We start from the raw sequence: 24468 nt of genomic DNA on the forward strand, positions 1-24468 counted from the left end.
AACTAATTATTGCTTCTCAGAATATTTTAATGAACCTGAAAGTTCAATAGGGATCTACAAGACTTTTGAAGATCTGAATTTCAAAACAGAATTTTGAGTCCACTACCTGGAAATTTTGTGAAAAATAATTATAAAAAAAAATAGAAACTAAATGTCCCAAAAAATGGGAAGGACTTAGTTAAGATCATTTGAATCTTCGCTAGGCTAATATTTTGCTGCAATGTTCAATTAAAAAAACAAAGTACTCTGAAGACTGAAAGAGCACACTTTGCTCAATAGGGGCCAAGAATGGTGGATAATACAATAGGGAAAATATTATTCCCCATTTAATGATTTGGGTTTTTTTTGTTTATAAGTTGAAATTATCTCTTTTAAAATTTCTCAAATGTAACAAAATAGATATAATACTGAATATATTGTGTGAGCAGGATACTACATGTATAGCAAATACAATTTTGAAATGTGGATGACATTTAAGTACATAATTAGTGTAATTGATGAGGCATTGGTACAAAAATATATACAACTGAGATCTCCAGTGTTGCGAGCTGCAAGAAGAGAAACACAGAGGGAATTTTAACAGAGATACAATACAGAACACTTTCTGCTTTTAGCATCATTTCAGATGATAGCTGTTTATTTCAGTAATACTGTGAAATTCAGTTGAAAATTCTAAATTTTTAAAAGACAGTGTTGGAAGACTTTTAATAATTGAATAAAAATATTAAGAAAATATATAAATAGAGTCCATCAAAATTTTTTCCACGTTATATTTTTCTTGTTTTTTGAGGGATGAGTAAAAGTTGTACTCTTTATTTTTAGATATAAACCAGCTGAAGTCTTCCTTTAATTTTAGATCTTAGAGCTATAGAAAGATGAATGTCTTTCTGATGGGAAATCAAAAGTGTCTATTTACTCTAAAGCGTAAATTGTCAAAAACACACTGGCAAGAGCTCACTGATAAATCAGTTTTCAGAAAGCCTTGATATTTCAACTTCTAACATTTTAAAAGGGATTAAGCTGCCTTATGTTGAAGTGCACCTGGTTTCTAAATATAGAATGAAGGGATGAAGTGGAATCTTCACTTTTGCTGTTGTTGAAAGGGATAATAGATTTATGTCTGGCAAGCAGAACCCTTTGTTTGTGGTTATTGTATGTCTTTAATTCTGAAACAGGATGTCTGCAATTTAAGCACATTTATAAAACCACTGATGTTTTTAATTAAGCTCAAAAATAAACAAACAAAAAAGAGCCTACTACAAAATGTCAGCTGTACCAAAGGATGTACTAATCTTGAATTCAGGAGCCTAAATATTGTAAAGTACCTTTAATCAAACAAGATCAGGGTTGATTTGGAATGAAAAAGAACTGGAAATATTAATCTTTTTTAAAAAAATAATTTAAATGTTTCTCCTTTTATTCTAGCTCATTTTACACAAAAGATTTTTAATGAGATTTTCAGTGGACCATTCTCATGTCTTTCAATGTATTTTAACAATATTTATATGCAAAGTGTTCAAGACATCTTATAAGCATGTTTTGATTCATAAACCAAGAGAGTTTAAGTAGACATTGTAACTTCATTCATTGTAAGAATTCTGGACAATGCATGTAATTTCCCATTGTTTATTCTTTTTTATTATATTGTTTTATCTCCTTAGATCTTCAGTGTATTCTCACAAATAATCACCTTGTTAATGGATATAGTTTTGATTTTTTGAAATATGAAATGTGTAACTCATTACATTGCTAAAAATAGTACTGCATTCTAAAGTGGATACTAGTTGGCAAAAGGGACACCTCTTCCTTTTTATAAAAGAATTGCTCCTGAATATATCTGGTACTAAAAAATATCTTCAATTTCCTTAAAATGTGAATGCTTTACCGTTTTTCATGGTGCAGCTATTAGAGGTAAACTATTCTGAATTACTAAAATGTAAGTATTCTGATAGTTTTGCAAAGTTAACACATCCATACATTATCATTTTGCTAAGAAGCAAATACTCAGTAGAAATAGCAGCAAAAGCTCTTTGATCATTAACTATGCGTGCCTCATACCTAACCTAAAGTACAATAAACCAGAACAGAGTTTGGGTTTGCTATTAATTTTTAATGATGGATCAGGATTCTTTTATTGTAAAGAAATACTTTGATGAATTTTTTTCTGTGTGACTCTGCTTTTTGCACTTACCCTTTAGCTCTGTGGCCGCATTTAGGTATAAGGTTTTTTTTTCATATATAGAATTTTTTTTTTACTTACCCAGACTTCATTCTATATTACCTTTTTCACACCCTCTAATAGCAGTAATAACTTTAAAATACATTTTGTAGGGTAATCACTGTATAATAGGTAATATCTGTATAAACTCAGTCCTGTATAAACAGGACTAGATTCTAATATGATGCAGAAGGCCAGCTGTCTACATTTAGCAAAAAGTCGACCTTGAAATTGGTAAGCTTAGAAGAGTAGTCATGAAAGAGCAGTTCAGGCAAAAAGGAAATGATCCATTGAAATCATAGCTTTCACAAGTCATTATATTGTTTACTGTGTTTCCTCAAGGGACTGTTTTGCCTTTTTGATAACTAAGAAGCCTTGATTATTTTTCTAGCCTGCAGAAATATGAAAAAGCTTTTATCATTTAATCTTTTGCTAGACACATACATACATATACATATAAAAAAAAAAGTAATTTCAGCTTACTTCCTGATAAAGCAAAATAAAACAAACAAAAAAGCCCACCTCACCTTCTTTTTATAACTGCAACAAATAATCTCTTTTTTTTTTTTGCTGCTACATGAGTATTTGTCACATAAAATTAGTTATGTGATTCTTGTTGGGTCCTTAAAGTTTTCTGCTATGTTTACATGGAGACAAAGATTAACATAATCAGACTGGTATGGGTAGAGATGCTAAGGGGGCCATATGTGTGCATAGGATTCTTCACACTGAAATGACAAGGCACAAACCCCACCATGGCTTTGTTATCATTTCTCAATAGCATGCAAGGTATTTTTTCTCTAACAAATCCAGAAAAGTTGTCTGTGTTCATGTTTCCCAGAATTCTTAAAAACTTGTTTCCACATTCATCTATGTGACTGATCATGCCTCTCACTGTAGTCTGAAAGGCAGTATTTTCAGCTAGAATGGGATTTTGTAAGCTGCTTTTAAGCAGTTCTCTCTCAGGTGTTCATCATTTTCTGGGTCTGGGGATTGCAAAGAGACCAGGAAAAATTTGGTGAAATTGAGACTGAACTGGGATTTGTGGCACACAGAATTATAACACCAGAAGTAGCAGTATGAATACTGCTGTGCTGTTTGACCTAGTGCCAGGATCTGAAGCAGCTGGAGCCTCATCCTGGGAGGGCATACATAATAAAAAAAAAACAAGAAGAATTTTCTAAATGTCAAAATTTTGCTTGAGGGAAACCATTTTCCCAGTACAGTTTCTGGCTATATTCCACTTGCAGTAGGTCCTTTTTTGTGCTTTTTACACTCATTTCCCTAACATTTTCACAATTTCTAAGATCAGAAAAGACAAAGACACAATTATTTTTGTGGCTTTGTGCTTGCTGGGGCAGTTTTGGCTTATGTGGTTACAAATGTCCTTCTGGCCTTTAGTCCATGTTCCAGACTGCCTGGACTCAATTTCACAGTTGAACTACCAGAAATTCAAACCAGATATGAAGGCAGTGCTCCTGGCTGACTGTCACAGGTAAGAACTGATCTTACAGATACAGGTTGTCCCACATAACAGGAAAATAGTTTTCAGAATACATTTTCCACCTCAAAATCCCTATGAAAATTGATTGTCACCTGCAAATGATTCATGTTTTGGTACCAATAAGCTTTTGACTTCTCATGGAATCAAAAGCAAATGGTATATTAATAATCTCATCTATGTCAAAAAGTTGACTATTGACAATATCCTTCATTTGTGCAACATCTTTTACCTTGTTTTTTTCTTCATCTTACAGCATCCATGTATATGGGCAAAAAATAAACAAACAAAATAGAAACCAACATTCAAGGAACATGTTCTTTCCAAAATCGCAATTTATTCTTTCTGTGTGTCATTTGTTGCCATTCCGTTATCCAGCCTACGTAAATACTTCATATACTCACACATTCAGTATTTATGATGAATCTGGTGCAGTTATTTTAAACTGCTATAGCAGAAGTCCTCTTTAAGTCACAGTCTTCTTGTACCAATCTATATTTCTCATCTTTGATCAAATTCTAATCTTCCTATATTGAATTTTCTCTTCACCGAAAGAAAGCAGATGGATATGAACTGCAAAATAAATTTCCTCATTTCAGTTCTTGTACCTGGTGTTAGCCCATAAATCTCAGCAGCGATAGTACTTCTGTGGAGTAATGCAAGCAGACCTTTCAGGGTTAACTAATAACCTAATAATATCTTGATCATTTGTTTCTGTTTTATATTTCAGCCAAATGTGGTTGATAAGAAAAAGGCAGAGAAAAAGCATATTCTTGGCACATACTCATCACCTAATAACAAACAAAATCCTTGTATGAGTCTTCAAATGCTAAAGGCATTTCTCAGATAAGAAAAAACTGAAAGGAAAACTAGAAAAAGAGAGGAAATAAACCCGAAAACTGCAGGTTTTCAGTCTAGTTATAAGTCTGACTGAATTTGAAATACCTGGAAATAATGGATAACCTTAATAATAAACCATACTACCAAGATTTCCTATAATGTAATTCTTCGTACCTTTTCTACAGATCAGTGGATTTGAAATCCAGATCTGTATCTTTTCAATTTCATGTAACTTAATAAGGGAGGAAGAACATGTAGCTCTTGGCAAACTATGGTTGGGCAATCAACATTCAGAGCTGACATCTAACTTTAAAAGGCCCCTATAATATGATCAGCTGAGGGCAGGTTTGTGATTGATTTGTGGCCCATTCCAAGCCCTTTTTTATAGTATCCTATTCAGTAAAATGCAACATACTTGTTAATGCTTAATTGCTAAAGGAATAACAATTGAAAGTGGAATTTCACCTATCAGAGCTCTTATTTCTCTGGTAGCTCATATGGTACATTGTCAGATACTAAGTAAGAAAAAAAACCTAGCATAATATTTGTGGGGGATTTTTTGTCATTGAGTTTTTTGCTACAGGCTGTACTTTGATCTCTGAATTACCAACACTTTGTTACCTAAGAGCAGATACTGTCTTTTTGCTAAGAGTATAATATCTTGGTGTGGCATATCATATATTTGTATATTTGATTTTACCATTTAAAAATTGCACAAATTAATTCTATACTAGTGTATTTTACAAAAGCATTCAATTTAATTTCCTCCCTTTCACCCCCAGGTAAGTCTGTGATACTGCGGATATACCCTGTAAAAGTGTTAGGGAATAGAACATTCTTGCTTGTCTTATTTTTGAAGTAGCTATATGTTAGTAGCTCTCCAAAAATCCTGATTACTTTCCAGAAGAGAAATTTCTCTATGACACTTTAAAATGCAAAGCATGTAAAAATTTTACGGTTCGAACTTGGGCAGCCTAGTTTTGTGTGTTATTTTATGACTGCCTGTAGTAGGTGGGAGATGAGAGATGTTGGATAAAATATCTCTGATGACAAAAAAGGGAAAGCTTATTACCCTGCTTCCCAACAAATAGCATTGTGAAAAATTTGAGTTTTTTAACACCCTTTTTTAATCTGTCATCTGCTGCATTACAATAGCATTCTAGCTTGACTAGGACAGCAGGTTTATTTCTGTTGAAAATTATTTTTTTGCTGGGAACTCCAGTTAAATTTAATTATCAGAATTAAGATCATGTTGACCTTGCTAGCCAAATTTTATGTGCAGTATCTGTATTCCTTTTCATTTGTTGGCATAATTTTTAAAGCATATCATAGGCTTTTTGTGAGGTTTTGGCTTCTATTTTGGTCTTCTCTTAAGATAGAAAACTAGTTTAGTATCGGTAGGCAGAATATAAACTTTTCAACCCACTGCAGTATTTGACAGTTTCTACACTCAGTCAACATTATTATTATTATTGCACAACTCTAAAACTAAAATTCTGGCAAAAGCAATTGGAAATTATTTCCTTTTATTTAGCTTGTGATTTTGTTGTAGCCCAGTAAACGGAGAGACTGGTAATATGATAAAGGTTATTTCTTTCTACAAATGTCAACGACAACGAAAAAAGATTAAAATGTTAGTGCATAACTAATTTAATATCCACCTTTAATTACTAACAGTTATTAACTACTCTCTACTTATTTAATAACAAAGATCAATATTCTATAAATATTAGTTTTCAGAATGAAGAAATCTTTACTGTACTACATCTTGATTACCCTGTATAAGTAGACAGAATTTCCTCATGAGGACTGAAACCTGCAAACCCAAGAAAAACAAAGTATTATGATGTAGGCAAAAGTGTAAACATACATAATGTCTCAGTTAGAAGTTTAAAGCCCTAAATCCACATCTCTTAGAGGCAGAGGGTGAGTTTTTATTCTTGGACAGCTTTTAATCAATTTGGCTTCAATCCTTGAATCTCTTTGGACTACCCAGCAGTAAACAGAAGTGAGTTCTTGAATTCATAAATCCATTTTCAATCCAGTTAGTAAAGTACAATTTTTAGCCACCTTAAATTGCTATAACAAATTAATAATACGCTTTTAGAGTTTAAAGGATGTTAAGGACATCTTTTTCTATTATACATGTATATACATACATACACACACAAACACATATATATATATATATGATGTGTTTTTGTATATTTCTGCATATAATATACATATATATGTATATGTATGTATACATATATATATCTGTGATGTTTACTGTCATAATCTACTTCAAAAAATGTTTTAAATATAGAGACCTAAAACTTCAACTCAAAGCAGTTTACAGTTCCATAACACTTTACACATTAAAAAAAAATATGTGGAGATAACAGTATGATTTTTAATTGAATGTCTATCTAGAAAATCATGGATATCCTGTCATCCAGGATAATATTTCAGGATATAGAGTTAGTTAAGCTGGTATATGAACATTTTTACATAAAGAGCAGCACCACAACAATAGCTTGTAGTTGGGAATAAATAATTGTATAAATATAGATTTAAATGAAGGAAAAATATTGTCTGGACACATCCTATTATTTTCTGTATTTTTGCCTTTTATTTTGTCCTGTCTTTTTATTTTATTAATTAACATTTTATTTACCTGTATGTTGCAAGAAGTTGAAAATAGTTGGCAAGTTAGTGATTTTATACCTAAAAATACAATAATTTGGTTATTAATTCCTGATAAAAGACAAACTTACAGTTCATCAAAATCCTGCTAAAGAAGTCTCAAAATGAATTTTTAAGGGCAAGAGAAGACAATATAAACATTAGTAAGTTGCACTGGATTGCATTAAGTTTCATTTTGTCTGTTACTTATATTCCCTGCAATATTTTAAGTAATATAAAACTTATGAAGGAAAAAGTAAAGTTGGATCATGGTAGCCTGCAGAAGTTGCTCTGTTCAATCCATCAAGGTTTTTATGAGTGCTGCTGCTTTTCTGAAAACTGTAGAAACTTTTCTACACAACCACTACTATGATTTATTTATCATTACATATATTATATAGTCTGATTCCAGTAGCTGTCCATAATGGCTGTTATTAAAAGTAAAAAGCTATGATGACCTTTAAAGATGGGATCTAAATATGCATGAATACACATTTTTTAGTGTGAGAAAAGCTTTTTAGTTAAACATAATTTTAGAAGTAATACAGCTTAGTTGTGCATTAGTTATACACCAGTTGTCTTAAGTCTGATGCAAATAAAAAAATCCCTGAAGTAGTCATTTTTCTGTTGAGATTGGCTGATTTAGTTTCATAAACATTATAATGCTACTTTTGAAAATCACAAATGAGGACTATCATAATACTCTGAGTATTATCATAATACTCTGGAAAAAAAAAATCCAGAGTGCTGAAAAATGAAGTTGACAAAGGGACAAAAACTTAAGTGAATGGAACTGCAGGGTTTTTTTCATTGTTAAGTAACTCAATTAATATTTTTCCCCTCCAATATTGTAACAATAAAACAATTGGAACAATAATAAAGCTCTTTTATTAAGAGTGTACCACCTACAATTTAAACATTTAATCAACAAAGATGTTACCTCCTAGATAATTAAGACAGATGTGATTATATTTCTTAATCATGAAATTCCATTAGTCTAGCTCAATTCCATTTTCTCTGTTATTTTTTCTAGTCATCATTGCTATACTCTCAGGCTTTATGCCAATAAAACTGAGTCAGAAGTCAATGCTGTACAAAAAGGTTGAAACCTCAAACTTAAAATATTTAAATCTCTTCCTATTTCTGAGCACTTCTTTCCAAATTATGTGGGGAAATAATGAGATCATAATGCATGAATTCTGAAAAACAGAGATGATAAACAAATACCCAAACCAGAAATTGACTTGGATTTCAAGAGAAGAAGTATATCTTTTTATTAAATTCTTTTTTATGAGAATAAGAATCTTAGACTGTTGGTCAAATCTGGACTTCGCAAAAGCTCCATAATAAATTTCTCTAGCAACATTTTATTATTCAGGTCAATATGAAAAATATTATTGGAAACTAAATACAGGCATTAGGGAGAGTTATACTAACTTCCCAGCTGAGGATCTGGCATAGTAAATCTGTAAATACCAATTAATGAAATGTTAAGTGTCATGTGAAGTATATTTGTAAGCTAAACATTTGTTTTGTAACAAAATGCAGTGAGTAATATCTAGAGCACCAAATTAGGGAAATACTGTATATGTAGGGGATAATGCATGTACCAGTTTTACCTCATCCTTTAATGTTCTTGTCAGATCAAGTTGCTCAAACATGTACAGAAGTGGAACTGCACATTTACTGCATAATGTTGTAATTGTACCTTACACAAAGCCAAAATGTAATCAGACTGGGCAATTCAGTTGACTTATAGACTATCTGTCATTCCACTGCAAAATATTCCTATTATTGTGCGTGTAAGCACAAACAGACTTTAAAGACTAAAAAAGGACTGACACTGCACTTTTCTTTAAAAATCACATTCTCTTTGTGCATGTAAGATACACATGCAGGCTCATAACCAGCTGGAGCTGGCCATCGTGTCTCTGATGCCGCTTGTAGTAATTTACACCCACAATAATGGAAATAATGTAGAGCTTTTCTGTTTTAAATATGTATACATAGAGTATTTTTGCTTGGAAGCTGTGGCTGTCAATATTTTTTCTGTTTGCATTTTTGTACTGGAAGCATCATGTGTACTGAAACAGGTGTCAGAGTCAGTGAATCAGCATTTTGAAGGCTGAAATAGATTTTCCAGAAGTACCACCGGAAGTACCAAAGTGGATTATTGAGGATTGAGATTAAAGTAGTGATAAAAATGACAAGCACAAACATGTTCATCAGCTCAAAGGTACTGTCCTGCTCATTTTGTTGTAAAGTATAAACATATCACTTTGCTAAGTAAAACAGGAGATGATACGTCTAGTTATATTTTAGAACTGGGTGATAAATGTCAGGGGGTTTAAGATTTTGATGGATAGTATTTTTGAACTTGTTGCTGATCCTTCTACAGTTCACTGATACTGCTGTACGACATTCTTCAAAGCAGTAGGCAAATCCTCAAAGTACAAAGTACAATAGTACCTGAAATACTCATCTACCAGGTTTTTTTTACAGTGAATTAAAAAAAATAAAAGTTATTTCGTACCTGTATCAATCTGTTCTGAATAAGTGTCACTATTTCCTATTAAAGTGATGGATTTATATTTGAGGAGATAGGAACACAAATCACAAATGAATGTTTGTATAATTTTACAATCCACATGTTCTGTGGGGTCGGTGATTGGAGACAGGAACCACACACACACACCAAAGCTCCATGGGACAAACAGCCTGTCTTATTGTGACAGCCTTCTTATACAGAGTTCAAAACTGCTGAGTCTCTACAGCTCGTTGGTCTGATCCTCTCACAGCCCAGCTCCTGACCAGGGAGATGACTGCAACTCAGGATGGAACATGATAGGTGAAGGTCCCTGTCTATCAACCCAAGGCCCAATTTATGAAACCAGGCTGGGTTTCTTATTTATCAGTACAAGCCAGTTTATACAGTACCATGTTTGGATGAGAAAAATACAATTTAGATACACGTATTTTGTGTAATCCACATCACTGGAGATTGTAGCTGGTATTAGGAAATTTAATTCAATTACCCTGGAAATCTCATCAGAATGCTGTCACAGTAACAAATACTTAAAGTACTCAGTCTTCTTGTGTCAGATGTACTAAGGCCAACTGATCACTGCAAAAATGTTTTGTGCTTGCTTTCATTTTCTTTGAATTCTTGGCTGTAATCAGTAAAATATTGGGATGGCCCACTAGCTTGAAGTGAACAGGAGTAAATGCTAAAAAAAAAAAAAAAGTTTCATTTGGTTTCAAATTTTGGGTTTGCCTAATTGTTTCACCCTGGAATTAATGAAAGCAAAACAAGAAAGAAAGAAAGAAGAATACAAAAATGTCTGCAAGTGAATTAACTGCAGATGTTTAATTGTAAAAACTCATTCTCAGTATAAACATATTTTTGGCCATGAAAACTGTGGCTAATTATCACTACTAGCTTTAAATTGCAAGATTGTAACATTTTTTAGGCAAGACCACTGAGTGAGGGAAACAAATACAGGTGGCTCAGTGAAAGCAGCTGCTCTGTGAAGAACATGTAAAAATTTATTAGCTTGAAAAAGTCATATGACTTTATAAAACTGTGGTGAATGGCATATTTGAGCTAACCATGGGTTTTTTGTTGTTGTTTCATTATAACGAATATTATTTATACAATAAATACATATTTTTCATTTCCACACAGTTGTTTATATGCTCTATATACAAGAAATTACTGATGTAATTTAACTGAGAACGCTGCGTAAACTCAGTGGTGTAGTGAAAGGTGGTGGCAATGAAGTTTCATTATTTTTTTTTCCCCACTAAATTTTCTTTTCATCATCTATGAACAGAATAAGTGCCTCAGGTAAAATGTACAGTGATGAATTTTAAGTGATCCTCACTTCATTGATGGAGAAAGAGAGAGAAGATTAAATATCAGAAGTAGTGAACCAAACTTCATGCAGAGCAGGATTTACTAGTACAGCGTGCTAAACCTGGATATGACCAGAGGCTAGAGGTAGAGAATAGTGCTATTGCAAGAATCTGTTCTAAGGAGGAGACAGTCTCCCAGATTAAGTTCCGTTTCACATTCAGTCTTGGATTATTGTCAGAGTACAACACCAAAAAGGTGTACAACTGCTATGTGAAATTCCTATTTTGTAGTAAGGGAGATAGTTTGCTTATCATCAAGTAAAAGTGGATGGTAATAGCCAAGAATGATGTAAGTCTTGCAATGAACTGGCACATTTCCAAAACAGTTTTTCCTAAGAAACTCTGTGGAGAACACATCCTTTTCTTCGGCACAAATCTCTTGGAATAATATTTTTTTAGTACCTGTCTCCTGCTGGAGGAAGAAAAAAACACCTTTTTAGAATAGTGCTCAGAAGTGGCTCAGATTATATCCTACACAATTACAGCTTCATTACATATATAAAAGTTCTTACTCAAACTTGGGCTTTTCAGTGCACGCAAAAGATGTTTCCTACTATAGGGCACTGATTCATAGCACTGTGTGGTATGCTGGTGATGAAAAATCTGAGCAAAATAGTGGCTTTGATCGGTCTTTGAACCGTTGCCAGTATGCTTTCCTTTTGATAAACTATGTCAGCTCGTCAAACTATCTCCTTTGATATATTTACATAATGATTAATTGAGGAGAAATGTCTTTAGAGCTTTCTGAAGAAATGTAAAATGGGATTCACTGACTCGCTCACTCACCTAATTTACTGTTAATGCAGAAGGGGGAGTGAAATAAAGTTATCTACCTTCTTCTGTTTGAATGATGCAAAGTAGATCCAACTTTGTCACTATTAATACAATTTTCTAGTGCCTTTGTGTTGTGCTGATTCAAATTCAAAATGCCTCTGAAACGCCTCCTGACATAGTAACTACTACTTGTCACAAATTATAACTAAAACCTAATATTCATTTTATAGTGCCTGTCACAATTTTGAAAGTTAAGTTCCTTAAATATTAAATATTCTGACAGTTAAAAAATAAACGCAATTGCTCCTTCTCTTCTCAGATTGTACATGTTTTCTTAATTTATATTCAGTTCCAGAATATCTTAAAATAAGGTTAGACCTTCCTACAAAATTAAGCTTATTCTAACTTTGAGGCCACTGAAGTAACTGCTACACCTACCTCCCTCAGAAAGTTCTGTCTGATTGAAGCATTAGTATAGCTCTTTCTATGTTCTGCCTCAAACATAGATGAAATTTTTTAGTAGTTTTGATTTCTATTAAGACAGCTCTGCATGTCACATGTGAAATACTCCTTAGAAAACCTAACTTCCTTACATGGATAAGCCAAAACATACTTCTTATGTCTATACTTATTTCTGGAAATTATTCAGGTAGATTAATCTCATTCTTCAGATTTTAGGAGGCAAGATTTCTTCATTCATTTCTTAACAGCAAAAGTAACTTACAAGGTTTCAGAGTCAAATGCCATTCATGGGACTTTTCAGTCTTTATTCAAACAGTATGTCTCATTATATATTCCTGTGAGTGAGAAGTTCTGTTATTAGGCCCTCAAAAATGTGTCTCTTAGTTATTCTCTCACAGTATTTTCTGAAATCTGGCCAAGAGCTTCCCTAACAATCCAGAAAATGACAGCTTACATGTTCAGGAAGGAAGGAAGGGGTAGTACTGAAGACCTTCAGGGTTTATATAGTGCATCATATTTGGTTTTGTTGTAATATACAGAGATAAGTACTGTTTTCCAAAAGTGGACAAAATTCAGAAGAGTTCTTTGAAGGGCAGATCTTGTTTTTGATTCCTTGAAATATATCCAAGATTCCATTCTGTTTCTGTACTTTTTTTTATATTGAGCTTAATCCATATTTGTCAATTCGCAACGTAGGAAGACAAGACTAGAAAACAGCTGAGAAGCTACACATGAAGCTGGATTATGTACAAGTATTTCTTAATTTTCATCAGTTCATCTTAGTAGTAACAACAGCGTCAGCTAATATTTGGTTTCCAAGATACAACTTGCATTATTTAAACCATTGTAAAATAGAAGGGCAGTTGTGGAGACATTGAATGATTTCCTATGAAATCATAGGAAATTTCAGTTTTGGAAGGATACTAAACCATGACACTGTCCTGAAGGACAGCCATGCAATCTTTTTATACACTGGTAAGATGACAGGTAACACCTGCTTTTAGTCTCCTTCATATCAGTAATGTCTCTTTCATGAAGAAAGTAACTGTGTACTAGAAGTCTTAAGATTCCCCAACTATTCAAAGCCCCTTGTTCTAGCAATCTTTAAAGAGATATTTTGGTGATTTTACAGTTTGGCTGAATGCCGTATATCATCATAACTTGCAAATCTTAAAATTAGAAGGAGAAGAGACTGTGGAGATGAAAACACCAATTGGTTGCAGTATGGTGCTAATGACACCTAGGATGCAGATTTGATCCATTTATGGGCCATTCGCTTAAGACGTGGACTCAATGATCCTTGTGAGCCTCTTCCATTTGGAATATTTGGTGATTCTGTTTCCATGGCTGTGCATTTTGAGACCAGTTAGACACACGTCTTTCATCAGGCAAGAACAGCTCTTTTAGAAGAGCTGTGCTTTCCTGCACTGTATGCTCTTTGGTTTTTTAGGTGCTAAGATTGGTTGTTTAGTATGATAGTTTTAAATATAGATAATATGTGACTATGATAAAAACTTTTTAGTCCTGATAATAATCTCATAGAAAACAATAGAATGGAAGCTTCAGATAAAATTTGTCAAGGAGATTCTTCTGAGAAGTCACAAAGTTCAGAAAGAAACACTTTGCTTTGTAGACTCCTTCTTAGAGAGGAGTCTAGGTGAGGCAGGATCCATCCTGGTCCCAAACTTAGTCAAAAGTTTATGTCTAATGGTTCATGTAGGTGTAATTCAGCCTTTATGTAACTTTCTCCAACAGGATTAAGGACACAAACCAAACATATTTATATGAATAAAGTATGTTGTTTTTTGAAATGGATGATGATAGTGATTAGACAAAAAAACTTTAATCATAGTTACTTCCTGCACAGTATATTTATATCTACTACTTTTTTAAAGTAATATTGAAGTAATTTTATTAAGACTAGCAAGATAATTATTAACAGCAGATTTATATTACTCAACCATAGCAATGACCCTGGGCAAATCTTTCATTCGGCCTCAAAGAGTAAGTAGCTTTGAGGGGTGGTCTTCACTCAAGGGAGAAATCTGCACATGCACTCCTAGAAGGAGTGTGTTGCAAGTCCCTGCTGTAACAAGAGGGACTTATACTATGGGCTTGCATAATATAAAATGGTTTGCTGTCGTTCATATGTTTGAATCCAGCTCTGTCAGCTTAGCAGCCGTTAGATAAATTATTGTTGTAGTGTGCTGCGTACAAATTACGACTATTATCACTTGCTGGTTCTTTCATAAGGATGTCTATATGTTGCATCCTCACTGGTATGAGTTTCTGTAGAGAAATGTTCTTCACATCCTCAGAATATTTAGCTTTGGGATTGATGTGTCAGGCTGGCCTCAGTACTCTTTAACAACAAAAAAGCTCCTCCTCTCCGTATATAATCAATAAGTTTGGCAAATATGGTAAAGTTCTGGCTGTTTTATCTCCACTTAGGCAGAGCATCACACTACATATCAAAGGCAAAAGATGAACAGCTATCAAAAATGTGGCTGAAAATTACTATGCAGAAATTTTATATGTGAAGCAGTAACTGCAGAACTGGGTTCTGATCTAGCTGTCCTTCTCAGGCTTCTTCAATCTGTGTGAAAAAAAAATAAATTCTATGTCGTATATTTCTTACACATAGCTCAAGGTCCCTCATTTCTACTCAGGTTTACTTGCCACAGTTTATCCCTGGTTTCAGGTTTTGAGGCTTTTGTCTTTTGTCTTTCAGATTTTGAGGCTTTTGTCTTTGTCTTTTATGTCTCAGAACAGCATTGCTGTGATAACTTTCCCACAGCCTTTCTGAAAAATGAGTCAAGTTGTGATTTATGCTCTTTGGCATCTTTGGCTATTTAGATTCTTCTTGATAATTACTTTTCTTACATTTTGCTAGGCTGTAAATGGCAATTTGTAATTGTATGAGCTCTATGTCTTGAATTGCCTCATTCAAACGTAGGAGAACTAAAATGAAAAAGACTTGGGGTTTATTATAGCAGTACTGTTACTCCACACACGTTTTTAAGGGACCAAGAGGATTGTCACCTGCTAGCAATACATCAACATCATTTATCAGATATTTCCCCCCACAATAAACTCTGTCAATAAACTTGGAGACAAAACCCTTGGACTGTGTAAACAGGTGTACCCCTAGATTTTTAATTCTTGGTTTGTGAAAGAGGATACTATTCAGCTTAAGAAATTAAATAGTGTCATATTTTTGTATTTTAGAAGTTTTTGAATGCTGTAAAAGAGTTCATTTTTCATTTCACTAAAACCTTAGAAGACTCAGTTGTCAATTGCTTGCATGCAGAAAATCTGCTTTGTAACAAGTGCAGGCAAATTCATCCCTGCTGCAACTTTATTGACTTGAAATTAAAATCAGCTTCTGTTAAATGATCCATATGGGAAATACACAGTTTGATTAATCAAAGGAAAGCATTCTTTCTGATGTCTGTTAGTTTTAAACCTTAAGTTTTGCTAATACAGTTCTTACAATTATTGCAATTAAATATGCAAAAAAATTAATGGAATTTAAGAGTGGTGTAAAAGTGCTGGTGCTGGCTAAATGGTCTAATGAACTGCGTGTGAAGAAGCAGATGTCAAGGCATGTATGAGCGCGACCTGTTTTGTGGTTTACATAACAATATAGGTGATTGTAGTCATGGAGCCAAGTAAGCAAAAGGTGGGGTGCTGGTCATACAAAGGGGAAATCTTTAAATCAATTTCTATGCTATGTTGTTCAGAGTTTTTAAAATGAAGCAGTAGCTTGGCATCCTGATAACTATGTAGAGCCCGTTTGGAAAGCTTAAGCATCACCTGTTAAATTTTCTGCCATCAGGGTTAAAAGTTTTTAACCTGATATAGTTATACTATATACACTGTATAGTATATACACTGTAGCTATACTCAGGTATTTTCTGCCCTAAATGTGAGATTTTGGACCATATCTTCAGTCATTTTGAGTTTTGTTCTCTTGTAGCTATTTGCTAACTTTGCTGAGTTTTTTTTTCTATTTTCACTGTTAGTAATAATGATATTGTCATCCCAGTGAAGCTAAGGAAATATGAAAGTAAAAGCTCTTTAAACACATATCCTAGCAGACAGGAACCAGAGTAATGAAATAGTACCCATTCAGTGCTGTTATTTGTTTATATTGATGGTCATGGGAGAGGGCAGAGGATTTTTAAGCTCCAAAAGCAAGAAAGGTAGATAATAAAATTTAAACAACACATGAAGAGCATAAAAATTGAATTCTAGAAATAGAATATCTAGAGGTATCTGAAGGAAAGCAAGTCTTCTGCTTCAATTTTAGTGCATAAATCCAGGACAGATTTCAAGCTGCAGTCTTGTTTATAATTTGGCAGTTATAGTGATGAAGAAATTGCTGACTGAACTGATGAATGGTGCCACCTTGTATAACTCCCACAGAAGAGCACTGAGCATTGCTTGGAGTGAATGTGTGAGGAAACTCCAATATATTTGACTGAATTGGCTTGAAAATAAATGTTATAATATTGTAGAAACAGAAATCAAGAATAACAGAATTTCACAGGCCAAATTTGAAATATGAAAGATGCATGATTTCTTAGATTTTAAATCTAGCACAAATTAGTCAATTTTAATGAATTAAAACATCAAAAACTTAGGAATGTTTTCAATCATTTAATAATCAATTTATTGATGAATATCACGTAAAATGAAGGAGGCTCTTTATCAATTAGTATGTATAAGTGACTGATGGAAGCTCTAAACTTTGATGTAATTCTCCCAGTAACCATAAATCCTTCATTTACTTATGAGCCATCAAGTAAAAGTGGCAAGGTCTTACTAAAATGGAATTGAAAGACAGAGATTCATGAGTTAAGAAAAGGACTTATTACTTCAGAAAAAATATTGCTAAATGTGTTCAGTAAACTAATGTACTTATAAAAATTACATTACGTGTAAAAACATTTTGCAAGCACTGGTATTTTAAAGAATATAATAGGAATTATAAGTGAAATGAAAAGATTTTATGTATTACATGTGTGTTCAACTTGAAGTAAGCATGTTCTTCATAAAAAGAAACTGTGTAATGCTTGGGGTTTTAAACAGAAATAAAGGATGAATCCTGCATGCTTGGGCAGCTTGAATGTAGATTTTTGGTATGTTACATACAAATCTCAATATTGGCATAAGACAGTGGAAAATAAAAAGGGTTAAAAGCCCCCTGAGATAAATTTCAAATAAAGGAACTCTGCATACAAGTTTTCTCTCCTTTGAAAATTATTTTTCTGATTTGCTGTTAGTTTGCAACAAAAGATGTTTCATTAGTCACTGTAGAACATTGTTTCAGATGTAATTGAAGAAAACATATGCTTTATATAAAAGACACTGACAAAGAAAAGAGAGGAGAGAAATAAGGTGAAAACTTCAAAGTTGATAATTCAGGAAGTTTAGAGATGACAAAATTATGTTCCTGTAAATCTTATTCTATTTGTGCGTGTTCATACATTTTGGCACAGCCTTGTTTAATACACAAGGTATCTGCATCCCTGTGAGAAGCTGTTTAAGACCTCTGCAGATCTTCCCAGAAACACCCACACCATACAGCATGAAATCTGACAAACAAGATCCTTTTGACATCTGTTATGCAGCTAACTGTGCATCACCATGCCCAGATATATTCGACAGCCAAAAGTGACTACAGTTTGGTACACACATTAATCTTGCTGCAAGGACAGGACACACTGTAAAGAATGCTGGGTCAGAAGCTAATATGCTCTACTAGTGTTTCCTGCAGGACTGGGCAAACATTTCATATCTGATGTTTCAGGTGATGTTTCAGGTGGCACTCAGATGCTGGGAGGACACCTGGCTGCTGGACAGTCAGACAAAAGAGCTCATGAAGAAGCCTTTGATGGATGAAAGCATCACGCGAACCAGTGTAGTGGTTTTTCAGGAAGCATGTTTCGGCTTCTGCCTGGTGGTCCAGACTGTGGCTTAATAGAGGCTGTTGGAGATATCATACTGCTTCTGCTCAGTAGTTATTCTTTATGGGTCTTATTTTGTATTGGTCAGTACAGGGCTAATAGGTGGCTTCTGGGACTGTATCTTTACTGTAATGCCCCAAATCAAACAGCCCTGACATTAGAACACTGTGTATATGTGTCTCTTACTCTTCTTTCTTTTCTGGATGTAGTGCAGAATGGTGAAGGGGTATAGACTACGTGATGGTATGCCTTGCAAAAACTTCTGGAAAACACAGTACTAAAGATAGGAGTACTTACCTCAGGCTAGTACCAAGTAGTGCTGCCATAACAGACTGCTTTTCAGGCATTTTCTTTGAAATCCTTCTTACTTCCATTACTTCATTCTGAATAAAGTTCTGCTGTCACCAAGTGAAGATGTTTTGTCTCAGAAGGAATTTACAACTTATGTACTCAGCACAGTCTTCTAGACTACTCCCATTGACTACAATTCAAGTGCTTTTCAAGTGGAAAGTTCAAAAATGTCACCAAACTTAGCGCGGTGACACCTAATTCTAAGAAGGCTTTGAATAACACAGCACGGCAGAATGCTGTTGTGTCTGTAAGTGTTCATGCATGAACTGAGGTTTTGGAAGTTGAGGTGGCAGTTAAGTCTTACGTGGCATATGTCACAGATACAGTATATGATGTGAATGTACACCACTCTGCCTATGGGTGCACCTATGGGTGTTTAGCCTCCCATGCTGACTGTTCACAAAGTTTTCTTGTTTGATGCCACCACACTGTTCTGCACAGCCACTAAAAGATGAATTTATGTGGTCATAAAGAAAAGCTTTGGAATCTGCTTTAGAGTAATTGAGATGCAGCCACTGAAATCACATATTTCCATAAAATTCAAAATACTGTTTTAGAGAAAGAGAGAAAAAAAAATACACACAGTATTTAACTCCATAGTTTTAATTCTGTTACATTTTAATTAGCTCTTAAATGTGAGGACAAAGGAATTGTTACATATATGGGACTTTATGTTTTTCTCTTAGTTTTCTACAGACCGTGAGTCAACAGACAAGTGAGTCAACAGACCTCACTTTTTTTTTGCAATTTATGAATACCTATATAATTTCCCACCATTTTATATCTAAGTGTCCCTTTTGCACCCCTAAGTAAAAATTCTTTTTTCTTTTTCTTTTCTAAAGGAGGTAATGTTAAGGACTTGGCTTATGACTCTAAACAGAATTAAGCAACATGTAGTATTTAGCTATGAATTTTTCTACATCTTGAAGCCCATACAAGCATAAAATTGGATTGTAGCTAGCTGATTGTTGTGGAAAGTAGATATGTCTGTTCTGGATCTGTGTATGCATGCTTTAAGAACTTTTGAAGGTGTCTCTTACATTGTTTTTTTTCAGAGTTAGATCTACATCTGTTCTTAAATAATAAACCTCAACATTCTCTGATAGAACTCTGTAGATGCTGTGTCTGAATACTTGCATATTTTGCAATGTAGTTCCGTAAACTGATGTTTTTTTCTAATGAGATTGTTTGATACCTACCTTTGACCTTCTCCACCCAGCTTTACAGGAAAACTAGCATGATCTGAGTAAAAAAAACCAAAAAAACAAATGAAGACAAATGAGCACTGAATTGATTTAATTTCTTCCTTTTAATATCTTTCTGATTAGTTAAAATACTGGAGGTGTAGCTCTACTCTTTGGGTGAAATTTTTTCTTCGCAGACAGGTGTGCCTGTGCTTGCAACTGCATGTGTATATCTCATACTCTCTTATCATTGTGCTTACAAATATTTTGGTCATTTTAAGGAGCATGTGCAAATTTGCCATCTAACTATGCTTCATTGTTTCATATGCAAATTTCTATATCCAGGCCTCACAGATCAGAATCATGAAGAATCCTTGAGGTTATACAGGACCTCTGGAGATCTTCTAGTCTACATAAAATGAAATTGAGACCCATAAAATAAAAAGACAAATTCAGATTTTTGGCTTAAAGAGTCTGGTTGGTAAAAATTACTCTGTAAAATTTATTGTGTAACTTCAAGACAGGGAAAAGGGTTGAATCAATTCCTAATAATTTAGAATAGTTGTATTTGGTTATAAATATCTAGTAATCTAGTATACCTTTTCAGAATACTTACTAAATAATATTAAAATAATTTTGATGAAACTATATCTTGAATTAGAATTAGAGAATTATCAAATTGTTTGAGTTGGAAAGGATTCCTAACAATCATCTAGTTTGAAAACTCTGTGTTGGAGATGGACATTTTTCATTAGATAACGTTGCTCAAATGATCTAATTTGCTTTTGTATATTTTATATATTCTATACATTTTTGTATGTATAGCACAAGTTTTGTGCTAAATTGCCTATTTTTAGGAATACTTTTCACTCTTTTTCGTTCTTTTTAAGGTGCTGGTGGCTGGTCTCCACTTGTGTCCAATAAATATCAATGGCTTCAGATTGATCTTGGTGAAAGAACTGAGATTACTGCTGTTGCTACTCAAGGTGGTTATGGGAGCTCAGACTGGGTAACAAGCTACCTTCTGATGTTCAGTGACAGTGGACAGAATTGGAAGCAATATCGTCAAGAAGAAAGCATTTGGGTATGTTCTTTCAATAATGAAAATTACATTTCTACAAAAGACTTAAAGGCGACTTACTGCATTGCTGCAAATGTAAGCAAAGCTGTAGACTATAGAGAGCTACACTAAAAATGTTTAGATAATTTAATATACAAAGCAGTTTAGCTCTTGAAGAGATGAAAGACAGTAAAAAGCAAACAAACATCAAAAACCTAGCCAAAGAAGTACTCCTTTAAGACACAAAGAATTATTCTGAGGATTAAAAATGTACTACAAAATTTCTTTTGTCTTGCTATGTATGGCAAACTTCTATTCCCGAAAGTATTGATCCCAGTGCATGAAACTTGGCTTTTAGTTAAAAAACAAAAAAAAGAAAGAAACCAAAACAAAACACTTGCGCTTTTTTTTTGTGCATTTTTTGAGAATAAAAACATTTTAACTTATTGTAGGAATAAAATGAAACTACCAAAGAAATTAAAATCTTAACAAGCAAATCCCAGTCTATTAAAAAAAAAATTATGAAATATTTAAGTTTTGGTCATCAAATTCAGAGTCTGGTTTCTGATGCTGTAACCTACTTATCTCTGACTAGCTTTGTAAATATTAATGATAATTAATAAGCCATTAATAAGAGCATAATTTTCTTTTTGCATGAATATAAATGAGAGCAAAGGATACAAAACCTGAGAGATTATGTCCGAAGTCTACACGAAAAAGCAGATTATATAGTTTTAGAAAAGGGTTGCATCTTTCCTTGATCCCCAATAATTGGCAGCTTGGACTAGAAGAAGAATATTGGAACTTCTGTTATGTTACTCTATCCTGTCAAGTGAATTCTGTTCTCCATGCATAGAGCTCATTAATTCTATATTTTTCTAAGCCTTAGACTTCACTTATTTCTTGCTGCAGTCAAACATTATGTTAAAATATATTTAATTTTATGCATTTTGATCTTGTTGACTTTTAATTCAAAATGTTCTTGTCACTCTTACTGTCGAAACCCATCTATGGTATAATGAGATTATGCAGTGTTTTACTTGTTACATAATTATCCTGCTTTTTAAATTTGCTTCATACTTCCTCTTCAGATTGTTTTCATAACAAAGAGAAATAAATCAGTTTGTAATCCATATGGCTGTGGGGAATAAGAAAATCAGTCAATTTTCCAAATGTTAAATGAGCATAAGCTGCTACAACATTGTCTTTGCTCATCTTAAGACAGACTGACAAAACATATCTGAGAGGTAGGGAAGCTTGGTCTCTTCCATGGCAACTCTTTTGAAATCCGATATTGGTATTGCAAACAGTGATGCAGATTGTTATTTCTTGAATATTGCCACCAGTAAAATATCAAATGCAAGTTAAGAAAAATAGCTAAATGCTGATGCAGACATTGGATAAAAGGGGGTTGTTAGATATATAGGAGCTAAAAAGGGAAGCTTCAATTCCATCATCTCAAACTTAATAAAAAATGATTATTTTAATGATTGCAATGCAGATTGAAGGTATGGCTTGCAGGCAGTAATGAATAATTCAAGGATGCAAACTATCAAATTCAGGGCAGTCTATTGATCTTTTTTATGTATCTTTATTTAGGAGTTCTGCTTCTAGGGGAATACATTTTCTCTTTTCTAAACTAATACACAGATGTAGACTTGAAGTAAAACTCTTAAATCCCTATTTATTTTATAGATTTTTTCTGACTGTTATCCCTTTATGCTGACTTCTTAAATGACATACTCAAGTTCATTAAGGCAAGAATCTCCAACATTTTAAAGAGTCTACCATGTTACTGTGCTATTTCTGTTCTATGTTTAACTGAGTCATTGGCCTTTTACAAGGCTGCTGACCAGATGTAACTTTTAGAATTTTCTTAATACTGCTCTGAGTGAGAATGATGGAGTTGTCCAATTCTGAGGGCCGTGTGTTGAAATCTTCACTAGATAAAAGATTTTTTACTTTGTAACCACTTTTTGTAGACTTAAGTAGAGATAATTCTTTTGTCTGCAAATTCACTGCTTCCTACTTTCTATTTTTCTTTTCAGAAGTTGGTTTTCAATTGTCTTTATTTCCTATGGCTTATCGCAGCTATAGCAGCTTTTTCATCCTCTGCAAAATTTTTATTACAGCTGAGGTGAAAGAGTATTATTTGCAGATAACATCTGCAAATTATCTAGTTATCAAAACTCTCTCAATAGTATGTGGAGTAGGTAGTTTTTTCCAAGGCTGGTTCCTCTGACCATAGGTGTCTTTCATAGGTTGAAATGAACCATGTTTCACCTTCTGCTGCCTATAAAACCCTTCATTGTGTGTTAGTGCTGAATTTGGATGTAAAAATTCTGACGTTAGGTGACATTATTCTCTGTCCCTTCCCTGCTGCTAATTGTTAAATATTTGTTTTCACTTTTCTGTATATTGGAAGTTTGTTTACAAGGCATCATGGTGACTGTAGTGTTTACTGCTACAATGTATTTTGCTCTCAGTTTTCTAGTCTTCTTGCTGTACTGATGTCCTAAATGTATGCCTTATTTGCTGTCTCATAACTTTAGGAAGTTTGTATTTTATGTGGATTTTATTTATTACTTAAAATCATTTAATTACTAGAGAAGTTTTTGAAAGACTAACTCCATTATATATAATTCCTAGGACTCCTGTCACTATAGATAAGGTACTGTTAAGTATTTTTAGCTATATGTTCTACAATAGAGTTTTTCTTATTTCAACCATACATTTTGATCTCTGTCCTCAGTGATATTACTGTCACTGTCTTTTTAAAGTGAACTGTAAGTATTTTCTGCCCTTTTCTTGATATTTATTGTAAGATTTTTTCAGCCAGACCTTAGAAGAATCAATATATACATCTCTTTTAGTAATTGGTACAGTTCTGGTTAAGATATGATTCTCAAGTGAAATAGTTGTTATAAGTGGTGAAACACATGTTTTTGCACAGAAATAATTCCCTTTGATAATGATTAGTTGAAACATGGAAATAAATTAATTTACTCAATATTATATTTTCTTTAATTTTACCATAAATGTATAAGTGTTTGAACAACACATGTTGTGCCCTTTTATATTCTTCAATCTTTTTATTGTGTTCCTATTCCTTAGGATGTAGTTTCAGATGCAGCAAAGTTCAAACTCCCAAGCCCAATCTTTTGCATTGCTCTTTTTTTACCTTAAAAATGAGCAGAGGCCTCAAATCTCTTTGCATATTAAATTACCGGATTTTTTTTCCCTCTGGAAATGATGATTCTTTTCACTTTTCTTCTTTAGACCTCAGGAGGTATACAGTAAAACAGCATAAAAAATATATGTTGAGTTTTGGTCAAGAAGTGATAGGAAATCTTATATCTTTAAATACTACCTTTATTAGAGATATTGCTAATAATTCGTCCACTTGATTTGTATTTGTATTCTTCCTCGTAAGTCTACGTATCATCACCTCTATTTTGGTTGTGAAGAATCTCCTGCTGTAATTATATTTATCTGTTAGGGGCTATGTATACTGATCCTTTCAA

General features: G+C 33.4%; 1 protein-coding gene across 1 annotated transcript in view; it reads left to right on the forward strand.

The window, feature by feature from the left end:
• The window catches only part of LOC119696064 (contactin-associated protein-like 4), a 192190-nt gene that overhangs the window by 55837 nt on the left and 111885 nt on the right, over nt 1–24468 (forward strand). The window contains exon 3 of the mRNA XM_038125580.1: nt 20775–20968. Within this exon, the coding sequence (XP_037981508.1) occupies nt 20775–20968 (194 nt within the window). The remainder of the gene's footprint in view (nt 1–20774; nt 20969–24468) is intronic.

The sequence above is a fragment of the Motacilla alba genome, chromosome Z, assembly GCF_015832195.1.
Source record: "Motacilla alba alba isolate MOTALB_02 chromosome Z, Motacilla_alba_V1.0_pri, whole genome shotgun sequence".
NCBI classification, from domain to species: Eukaryota; Metazoa; Chordata; class Aves; order Passeriformes; family Motacillidae; genus Motacilla; species Motacilla alba.